This window comes from Trichechus manatus, unplaced genomic scaffold, assembly GCF_000243295.1.
Source record: "Trichechus manatus latirostris isolate Lorelei unplaced genomic scaffold, TriManLat1.0 scaffold00034, whole genome shotgun sequence".
Classification (NCBI taxonomy): Eukaryota; Metazoa; Chordata; class Mammalia; order Sirenia; family Trichechidae; genus Trichechus; species Trichechus manatus.
The window spans coordinates 20,841,350-20,852,992 of NW_004443970.1; the positions used below are offsets into that span (position 1 = coordinate 20,841,350).

At 43.1% G+C, this 11,643-nt stretch overlaps 1 protein-coding gene across 1 annotated transcript in view; it reads left to right on the forward strand.

Annotated features, from left to right (window-relative positions):
- The window catches only part of TAPT1 (transmembrane anterior posterior transformation 1), a 64,555-nt gene extending 53,320 nt beyond the window's left edge, over positions 1-11,235 (forward strand). Inside the window, 2 exon segments of the mRNA XM_023730250.1 lie at positions 3,975-4,135; positions 5,829-11,235. Of these exon segments, the coding sequence (XP_023586018.1) occupies positions 3,975-4,135; positions 5,829-6,058 (391 nt within the window). The 3' untranslated portion in view covers positions 6,059-11,235.
- Positions 11,236-11,643: the final 408 nt, after the last annotated feature.

The window sequence follows — 11,643 nt, forward strand, 5'->3', positions numbered from 1 at the left end:
CCTGGTTTCCAGGATGTCTGTGGTGTCCCCCAGTTATTTGTTTTGAGTGTGTTCTCTATGTATTTTTGTGCCTGGTGCCTAGCACACAGCCTGGCACAGGGCTGACATTCGGGAAGCTTCTGTGGAGGAGGACGGGAGCAGTCATCCTCATTGGCTGCACTTTCCCACTCTCCACAGACTCCTGAGTGGTGAACATGCTCCCCAGCACCTTCAGCACCCATCTTGAGCCCTCACCCTGCAGAGGTGTGTTGAGGAAGTGCGGCCAATTTTAGTGTTAGCCATCTACGATACCATTCCGATCAGATTGTGTACCATTTACTATTGTCCATTTGAATGAACACATAAATCCTTTATGATCCTTTATTATATGAGGGTGTAACTCTTTTCAGTGTTTTGGCATTAAAAAACACTGGGCCTTCCTTTCCTGGTTCTCAACCCACCCTTTGGAATTCTTAGCATTTGCCCTTGCTTATCAAGCACTACTGCTATAATTGCTCCCATCTTTGTTTAACCAGCTAATTATTGTATTTGTCTTATAAACAGGCCAGGAGGTGAAGCATGTAGTGCCACACCTGGAAACCCTTGTTTGGTTATAATTCCTGTGGGTAATCCACCCAAGTGGGTGTGCTTTCATCTGAATGACTAGGAATCCCACAGCCATTTGCCCCTCAGACGTCACCTCACTTATCTCATCTCTCGCCCACTTCCTCTTCCTTCTCCACGGGACAGCCGAGCAAGCAGGTCTGCTCACTGGCCTTTGCCGTCTGCTGATTTATTCCAATCGTCCTCAAATTATCCTCTGCCCTCCTTCAGAGTCTTTTGCGCATGAAGTGTTTTCTGTTCACTGACTCTCTGCCAAACCCAGGATTCTCCCTTCAGCAAAAACAGAATTCACCTGTGCCCCCAACATAAGATGCTGTGCTTTTTTCCCACCGCATCCAGTGTCAATCTCTTTCCCTCAGACTTATTCTTTTTTTTAAATAATAATATTTTATTGTGTTTTCAGTGAAAGTTCACACAGCAGATTAGTTTTCCATTTGACAATTTCTACACAAGTTGTTTAGCAACATTAGTTATATTTTTCACAGTGTGTCGCCATTCTCTCTAATTGCATTCTGGTGGTTCCGATTCCAATGCTCTAGTTTCCCTCACTTTTTTTTTTTTTAAATATTTTATTGTGTTTTTGGTGAAAATTCCCTCAGACTTACTCTTGCTGACTGTGGGCGGAAGACCTGCCGGCCTCGGCCCTTACGAGCCATTTGACAGCTGCTCAGTGGGTACCTGCTCTGAGTGTGTGCTGGTCTAGCGCTGACCTAAGGTTCAGAGGAAAGAAGACAGACAAGTCCCTGTCTTCTTGTAGCTTAAATTCTAGAGGGAAAAATAGACAACAACCAAAAAAATGTTGACAATTGATAGTGTTATGAAGAAAGCTGAGGTAGAGTAAGGAGATGGACAATGACGGTGGTGGCTCCTTAGAAGGGGAAGGCAGGGGAGCCTCTCTCCACACTGACAGGTGAGTGGAGAGAGAGGGCTGGGCTTGGAATCAAGAGACCTAGCTTGGAGCAATAAGTTTGAAATGCCTTCTAGATGTCGCCTAGGCAGTGCAGAGAAAACAATGGAAGGTGTGAGTGAGGAGTTCCAGGAAGAGCTAGGCCTGGAGGGCAAGTTGGGAGTCTTCTGTATAGGCTGCTGCAGCCCTGGGGCTTGTGGAGAGGCTGGGGGACAGTTCCAGAAGCCTGTTTGCCTCTTGCTTTAACTAACCTTCCAGCCCCCTCCTCAGACTTGCCTTCAGTGACTTGTCATTTCATGTGATTCCTAGGATTTCATCTTCGGCATAAGAAACAAGCTGTCCACCTCTTCACTCGCTCCAAAGCTGGTGCCGAGATTCTTGGTCCTCTGTCATTTAAGGTCTCTATGTGTGGGATAATACCAGTGTGGGATTTTTCTTTCCAGCATTTTTCACCAGATTTATATCAAATGCTTTAAAATGTTGTGTAAGCAAAAAGAAACAATCTTTGTTGGTTACAAGGGATGGCGGGGGGTGGGGGGGAAAACACTAAATATACAATAGATAAGTGGTAACTTTGGTGAAGGTTAAGACAGTACACAATACTGGGGAAGCCAGCACAGCTTGTACAAGGAAAGGTCATGGAAGCTCCAGAGACACATCCAAACTCCCTGAGGGACTGAATCGCTGGGTAGAGGGCTGTGGGAACCATGGTCTCGGGGAACATCTAGCTCAATTGGTATAACACAGTTTACAAAGACAATGTTCTACATTCTACCTTGGTGAGTAGCATCTGGGGTCTTAAAAGCCTGTGAGCAGCCATCTGAGATTCTCCACTGGTCTTACCCTTTCTGGAGCAAGGGAGAATGAAGAGAACAGGATACGGGGAAAAGACTAGTCCAAAAGACTGATGGACCACAGCTACCAAGGCCTCCACCAGACTTGAGTCCAGTACAGCTAGATGGTGCTCAGCTACCATAACTGACTGCTCTAACCCGGATCACAACAGACAGAGCTGAAGAACGATGTAGAGCAAAATTCTAACTCACAAAAAAAGACCAAATTTACTGGCCTAAAGGAGACTGGAGAAACCCCGAGAGTATGGCCCCTAGACACCCTTTTAGCTCAGAGATGAAGTCATTCCCGAGTTTCACCGTTCAGCTGGGGATTGGTCAGACCCATAAAACAAAACGGGACTAATGAGGCACAGCAGTCCAGGGACAAGGACTAGAAGGCAGGAGGGGACAGGAAAGCTGGTGATAGGGAACCCACGGTTAAGAAGGGACAATGTTGACATGTCACGGGGTTGTTAAACAATGTCATGAAACAGTATGTGTACTGACTGTTTAATGAGAAACTATTCATTCTGTAAACCTTCACCTAAAGTACAATAAAAAAAAAAAATGTGTAATTTTTGACCAGAAAGTTCAGTCTATAATTACAGCTATCTAGATGTTTATCTTAAGGAAATCCAGATTTAACTATAACCTATACAGTGAAATATTATGGGGCCATTTAAAATAATGTCAGTGAGGAACATACACTGATTTGGAAAAATACTCATATGTTAAACAAAATAGCAACAGTAATAATAAAATAACAGAATTGGTTAGCATTTCTGTGTGTCGAGCACTGTTCCAAGCACCATTCCTGAATCGTCTCCTTTATGGATTAACTGGTTAAGTAGCTTGCCCAGGTCCACACAGGCTCTAAGCGGTAGAGTCAGGATGCAGACCCAGATGCCTGGACCCCAGAGTCTAAACTCTGGCTCATAACCTCTAGCCTCTGCCTTATAAAATAGTCTGAGTCATGTGACCCAGATATAGATAGATGTGTACTCTTAGCAAAAGCACTTAAAGATAATATACCAAAATGTCAACAGTGATTTTCACTGGAATGTGGAATTACAGGTTGTTTTCTTTTTTGTTTATCGTTTATCTGCTTTTCTAAATCAATGTGTTTTATAATGAGAAAATTGCTGTGGTTGTTAGGTACCACTGAGTCGATTCCGACTCATAGCGACCCCATGTGACAGAGTAGAACTGACCCATAGGGTTTTCTAGGCTGTAATCTTTGCGGGAGCAAATCACCAGGTCTTTCTCCCAAGGAGCCGCTGGTTGGGTTTGAACCACTAACCTTTCAGTTAGCAGCCAAATGCTTAGCTGTTGCACCACCAATGTTAGTTAATTTAGTATGAGGAAAAACTTTTAACTGGTATAATTTCTTCTTATAATAAGAGCTGTGGAGATTATGAGAATTCTCTTTTTTGTGGTGAAGAAGCTTCAGGGAAATCAGGCTCTGAGTAATGGAAGGCTTTGTGCAAGGAACTTGTAATCTGAAGCCCAGGGCTTCCGACTCCCGGGCTGACCTCTTCTCACTGCCTTCTTGGTAGTAGATGGTAGAAGAGCGCAGTCACAAGGATTGGACAAATTACAACAGTGGTTGTGTGTTTTGTTTCTGTTTTTAGGTTGATATCCCTGAAAGTACTTAACAGCATTGTGCTACTGGGAAAATCATGCCAATATGTGAAGGAAGCCAAAATGGAAGAGAAGTTGTTCAGCCCTCCCCCAACCAGCACTCCAGGCAAACCACCCAATAAATCACAGAACAAAAGTAAATCCCCTCAAGGTATGTTTAATTCTTTTCATCACTTCTCTGAATCATTTTCCGAGAATTAATGGTTTGTCTGAACTCTGTGTAATAAAAAGCTGTTCAGTCAATGATTGACAATGCTTTAAAATTTTGGTTTCAGTTTTCTTAGGTTTTTATTTTATTATTATTATTGTTATATTTTAGATTGCATCACAGATATACTTGACGTAGTGCTCTGAATTTTTCCATTTATTCATTCATTGTTCCACAAATGATTATTGAGCACTTACTACATGCCAGGTCCCAGTGATATAAAACCAAAAAAAAAACCAGTTGCCATTGAGTGGATTCAACTCATGGCGACCCCATGTGTGTCAGAGTATAACTGTGCTCTGTAGGGTTTTCAGTGGCTGCTTTTTTGAAAGTAGATCACCAGACGTTACTTCTGAGGTGCCTCTGGATGGACTCAAACCACCGACATTTCGACTATCAGCTGAGTGCGTTAACCATTTGCGCTACCCAGGGACGCCCCAGGGGATATAGCGGTGATGTCTCTGCCATCGTGGAGCTTATTCTAGACTGAGGGGCGGAGAGAGTTAATAAACTGGTGGATATGCACTATGCCAGGTGGCAATAAGTGCTGTAGAGGAAAATAAAGCAAGTTAAGGGGAAAAGCGAGTAGACAGGAGTCGGGGGTGTTTGCAAGGAGATGCCCCTGAACTGAGCTGAAGGACGGGAGGCAGCGAGCCTTGCATGGCAGGAGCAGCCCGGCAGAGGGCCCAGCACTTTACAGAGGCTCCAAGGCAGGAGTAGCCTGGGCCTGTTGAAGACAAGAAAGGCCAGGAGGCTGTAGCAGAGTGGAGAGGGGCCCAGAGGCTGCACAGGGCCAGTCATGCAGGGAAGGACCTAGGCTTTTGTTCCAAGGGGCTTTGAGCAGAGGAGTGACATGCTCCTGCTTATGTTTTAAGAGGACAGCTCTCAAGCTCTGTGGAGAATAGACTCAAGAAGGGAAAACACAGACACCGAGGCTGGAGCAGAGGCTACCAGCGCAGAGCAGGGTGGTCATGGTGTCAGAGGGGAGAACAGGCCGGCTCTGGAGAGATCTGGAGAGACAGGGTTTGCTGGTGCTCAGGTTGTGTGGTGTGAGAAGAGCTAAGGATGGCTCCAGGGTTTTCCATGGCAATTTTCTGTTTACTTAGGTGTTTATTCTTGTGACTTTTAACCTAAATGGTTTATTTTTAAATATATGGAACAACTGTGTGCCAGGTAACATACGAGGTACTGGAGATACAAAGGTAAACGAGTCGTGGTCCTGCCCTTCAGGGCTCACAGACTCATGGGGAAACAGCATGATGGTTAGTCCACGTGGGTGTGTGAGGGTGTGGAGGAGCCAGGAGTGGTGTTCTCCTGAAGTAACCTTTAAAGGAGAGAAGGAATAGAGCAGGTGAAGACAGATGGAAAGGGCAGGTCAGCAAAAGGACCAGCAGGAGTAAGGTCCTGGAGGCATGAAAAGGTGTCCAGTGGGCTCCAGGCCCCAGAATGCAGAGGGACCCTGCAAAGGGGCAGGAGAGGTAACTTGAGGTGGGCGAGAGCTGCATCATTGGGGGAGGTCATGCTGTTTGTGCATGCTGCTACAGGGTGCTAAAATACAGCAAAATAAAAACATGTAGAATGGCTTCCAAGGTGGGAGGACGTTGTTTCCTAATTAAATGGGCCTCTTCTTCCACAGGCCTTGCCACTGAAGAAACCCTGTCTGCTTCAGTCACCAGCCAGCCTACTCATCCAAAGGAAAACGTTATCCCACTGCTTGTGACAAGCAATTCTGACCAGTTCCTGACCACTCCAGATGGTGATGAGAAGGACATAACGCAGGAAAATTCTGAATTGAAACACAGATCCTCAAAGAAAGATCTGTTAGAGATAGACAGGTTTACAATTTGCGGAAACCGGATTGACTGAACCCGGTGGCGCCTGTGCCGGAGACACGGAGTCCCGGGCAGTAGACGCCGTGCTGCCAAGATGGACAGATGTGAAAAGTGGCACTTAAATATTTATTTAAAAACTTAAATTATTAATGGCGAGGAAATATTAGTATCTTTCTTCCAGCAGTGTGGTTGGGATGAAGGTCTGGTCACAGAACAGCAGCGACCTCGAGCTTTGATTTCTGGGGAGATTTGGTGGATCACGAAAACTTCGTCCTGCTGGCCGAGCAGCAGCGTCACTTCGGGGACCCAGCGGAAGTAGCATCGGAATTACATGTGCTTTGTCCATCGTCCTCGAGGCCTCTTCAGTGTAAGGATGTACCTGGAAAACTTTGAAACTCAGACCATGACGTGACTTTTCCAGTCTCACACTATTTTCACAAAGTTTTCAAACTTTACTTCATCTGCCAAAGCATTAAAAAAAGTTATTAAACATAAATCAAGAGAAATGTTCTGACCCCCACAATAATCCTTGCAGGTGTACTTGAACTAATCAGAATAAAAGGCTACCTTAAATAAGACATGATACATAGTAGCGTTTTATAGAAAAACAAAAACGCTAAGCCATTTAGTTTATTTTGTAAAAGGAAAAAAAATCTCTTAATGAAGGTTATGCATCACTGAGAAAATGTTTCCTAATTTTTCCATTGACTCTTTAAAGCAAAAGCTGAGCTGTATGTTATTTAATTGCAGTGGATAAACTAGAGATTCTCTTACAGGAGGCAATTTTTAGACTGAAAAAGCAGAGCATGGTAATTTTCAGATGGAGTTAACTGGTTTCACTATAAGGTTAATTGCTTCATAAATTGTTACAGCTAAAAGGATTTGATGTTGAACAGGCTGGAAACTTGTCAGTGTACAAAATTCAGGTGTCAACTTTAACTGGGTTTTTTAAGTAACCATTTTAAAGTAAATATACTTAGTAGATGGAGCAACACCAACACCGTCTTGCCTGGGCTTATCAGATGCATTCAGATTTCTGTTTGGAGCACTGTGGGTGTGTCTGTATGGGGAGCGGTTCTGTATGGGGAGCAGTGACTGAGGTGTGCCTGTTCTGGGGGTGCAGGCAGGCCCCTGTTGAGAGAGCACTTGGTGTGAAAGTCAGCAGGTGTGCAGAGGTGTATGGATGCTGGGAACATGGGAACAGCAGCCAAAAATTACTTTTTGGTTTTGTTCAAGATCCAGATTCCATTTAGGCTTAATGACTAGTTTGTGGCTTACAGTATAGGACATGTTATTTTCCATCACATTTTACTTAAGAAACCTTTCTGTGTTTTATAAACATCTTACAACTTCTGTTTTCAGAACTGTCGAGAAGATACTGTTGACTTTTTTTTTCTTCCCCCTTTTGTTTTTTGGTGCTTTAATTTTGAAGTTCAGCTCTTGTGCAGATGTTTGAGGCATATGATATGCAGAAGGTAAATTAGAGGCAACTTGTCTATTTCCTGGGTAAAATATAAAGCAATCTAATGCTTTGGCTAGTTCGTTTGAAATACAAAAGTGAATTTTCAGGTTTTGCAGTATGCTCAGATCGGATAAAGGAGGAAATTGTACACAAATGCTTTTGTGAAGGCAGGAAGTATTTTAAGTTAAAAATGAAAAGACTTCTGTTTTGTATACATTTCAGTGAAACCCCATTTTGGAAGTATTATTCTTTTCTCTCCATCTCTTCTCTCATCAACAAAAGGAATAGTGTCCGCAGTGAATGGCAATAATTTGAGGAAAACTTTGCCAGGAGTAGCCCTCCCTGATCAAAGCAAGAACCTAATTTGGGTGTGTGTTTCAATTCAGCTTGAATTATTCTGTCTTTGTGCTGTCATTTTTGGAAGATTTTCATTTCCTTTGCAGATGCTGTAGGGAGTTCAGAATGATGTTCTTGTTCTTTTCTTCTGTTACAGTGGCATTCAGTACTAATTTTATAAGTGCATCTTGTGTGAAACTCAATAAATTCAATTTTGTAATCTTTTTTAAAAAGATCACTGGATTTATTTTGATAATATTCACTGTTAGATTTGGTGAAGTATATTTCCCATGCTTTAATAAGACTTTATTTCTAATTTTCAAGTGATAAGTCTGTCTTAATGTCATTATTCTTTTGGTCTTAATGGTACAAAATGTTTCATCATGTTTTTGGAAAAAATGGCTGGGATTTGATTATAGACCATTTAATAACTGTCAGCAAATGAAGTTATTTGCATTTTACAGGTATTTTGACTGTTACACAGTGTGATTTTTACATCTGGCTTCAAGCTCAAGACAGTGCTTCAGTTTAAAAAAACAATCTATGTAGAGCACAGCATAGGTCAGACCAATATTAGCTTTTCCTTTGGAATAAATACCAAGTGTCATTCACGAGCTTTACTAAACTTCCTTGTGGATGTTGGCCAGCATTTAGACTTTATATTCAGTGTATATAAACATATAAGCCCTGGTGGTACAGTGGTTAAGAGCTTGGCTGCTAACCGAAAGGTTGGTGGTTCAAAGCCACCCAGCGGACCTGTGGGAGAAAAGATCTGGTTATCTGCTTCCGTAAAGATTACAGCCTGAAACCCTATGGGGCAGTTGTACTCTGTCACATGGGGTCGCTATGAGTCCAGATCGATTCAACGATACATAAGCGTGGAAGAAACTTGGTATAATTAAATCCTCAAGATATATCCTGCAACTCCTGGTAACTCAGCAGAGGAAGAGAGAAATTTATGAAATAATTTAAAATCACTATATTTTGCTGTGTTTTGATTTCATTCATCTATTTATTCTTTCAGCAAACATTTACTAACCCTCCTATGTGTCAGGAACTGTTCTAGATGCTGGGATCAGCCATGAACAAGATGAAGTCCCTGCTCTTCTGGGGCAGACAGAGTAAACAAGTCAATGAAGTTATTTCTGCTGGTGACAAGTTGTATGACCACCAAGTGATCTTGCAGATTATTTTAGTTCTGAAATACAGTTCTTTAACATGTAAATTGGATTTTTTTCCCTATTGAATTTGCTTAAAATAATTGTACAGCAGTTGGACAGTTCCACAGTGTTTCTCCCTAGATGGTAAAGACTGCTAGAATCCATTCTCCTGTTCCATGAGCGCAGGAGTGTAACTGAGCATGTGGCTGCCTGGTGGGCAGCTCCATTTCCCAGTCCCTCTTGCTGTCCTATGTGGCCAAGTGACTTAATTCTCAGCTACGGGTTGCAAATTGAAAGGGATGCATACCATTCTCAGACCAGAGCCATTAAGACAGTGGATAGGGCTCCACTTTATTCCTTCTCTATCAGCTGGAACCCAGAGAAGGTTGGCGGCCTTACCCCAGTCATGCAGATCAATGCATGGCACCGAGAGGATGGGGGAGCCACTGGAGGGAAGGAACCTGGGGCCTGGATGCCCCTGCGGAGCACAGTTACCTGTTAACTTGGAACACTCAGTTCAGACTGACTGAAATATGAGAGAAAAAGACTTCTAAGACGGCTTTGCTTTTAAGCCACTGGAACTAGATCTGTCTTGCAGCAGTTAAGCCCACATTAACACACTAGGAAATCTGAAAGGGACTATTTAGAGACTCAACTCTAAAAACATGCTCCTAAAAATACTTGCTGGATATCCATACATACTAGTTTATAGGGAAAAGGATGTAGAGTACTATGCTCCATTTACTCTGAGGTCAGACTCCTACCACCCTGAATCTAGATCTGAACATTAAACCTGCTAATAAGTAGCAATGTCCTATTTGTTAATATACTCTCCTTTACCCAACAATATGCATTGCCCCATCAGGAAAGTGTGTGTATAGTAAGGGAGTAAATTACAAGCATAAACTAACAGCAAAGAGGAGTGAAAGCAAAAGGAGTCAATACATAAACAGGCAATAAAAATATGGTCATCTGGGGCCTATTGTTAATTGCCGTGGAGTGGGGCATCCCCATATATGACAGAACAATGAAATGTTCCCAGGTCTTGTGCTATCTTCACGATCGTTGGTATTATACATTTTCACCAAAAATAAAATCAAAAAAATATTGAGTGAATAAATGTGGGAGCCATTCTAGAGGATGTGTGCTTGGGCTGCCTTGAAAAAAGAATAGGAATTAGATGGATAAGGGAAAGGAAGGGTAACCCGGCATGAACACAGGAGGAAAGATCATAGCGGGTCCAAAGCACAGGGCTTCCTGCACTCACTAGGTAAACATCCAATGCCTATTAAGTACCAACCATCAGGCTGAGAATACAAGAAGTGGCTTCAATCTTGGAGAGCTTTTAATACCTTGCTAAGATCTTGGGGATGGTGCAGAGGTGATTCAGTGGTAGAATTCTCACCTTTCCTTTGGGAGACGAGAGGGGATTCAATTCTCGGCCAGTGCACCTCATGCACAGCCACAACTCAGCTGTCAGTGCAGTTTTGCATGTTGCTATGCTGCTGAACAGGTTTCAGCAAAGCTTCCAAGCTAGGACAGACTAGGAAGAAAATCAGCCAATGAAAACCCAGTGGATCACAATAGTCCAATCAAAACCAATCATGGGGATGGTTCGAGACCAAGCGGCATTTCGTTCTCTTGTGCATGGGATCGCCATGAGTCGGGGCCAACTCGACGGCAGCTTAATAACAAGATTCTTGCACTTGATATTGTGGGCAATAGGGAAGCTTAAGTGAAATTTCAAGTTGGATTGTTGTAGCTATCAAATGAGAAGATAAATGGAAAAAAGTACTTTGCACACTATAAAATGTTAAAATGATCAGATCAGTGTTTTATAAAAGTCTAGTGGCCTTGTAAAGGATTACTATCTAATAGCTTCCACTGTTTTAGTATGATAGCACTGTTAAGCTCATTTTCTGCATTCTATCTCTATGAAGTAGGCACTGTTATCCCCCTTTTATACATAGAAAAACTGCACCTTGGAAAGGTTAAGTTGCCCAAGATCACACAGCTAGTAAGCAGCAGAGCAGAAATGTAAGCCCCTTCCCTGACTTCAAAGCCTGCTCTCTCAGCCTTGGTGCTAATGCTATTTGCAGAAGAGGAAGAATTGGAGGCAAGGAGCCTCCTTAAGGAGGTAACTGCGGGAGTTCAAGCCAGAGTAATGAGGACTCAAGGACGTAGAGGTGGTTCAGTGGTAGAGTTTCCAACTTCCATGTGGATGACCCGGGTTTGATTCCCGGCCATTGCACCCCATGCACAGCCACCACCCATCTGTCAGTGGAGGCTTACATCTTGCTATGATGCTGAGCAGTTTCAGTGGAGCTTCCAGACTAAGAAGGACTAGGAAGAAAGGCCTGGCGATCTACTTCCAAAAATCAGCCAGTGAAAACCCTATGGATTACAACACCCCTGTCTGCAGGGGGTGCAGACGGGGTGGTACACGACCGGGCAGTGTTTCGTTCCCTTATGCATGGGGTCACCATGAGTCTGGGGCTGACTCGATGGCAGCTAACAAGAACATCCTCCTTTTGGATGTAGGAGGTAAGGGGAAAACAAAGCATTGCAACAGTGATGTGATGTTGCAAATGTATTTCAATGAGACTCCACCCTACACGCTGGTTTATAACTTGCTTTTCCTTTACATGTAGTGGATATTTT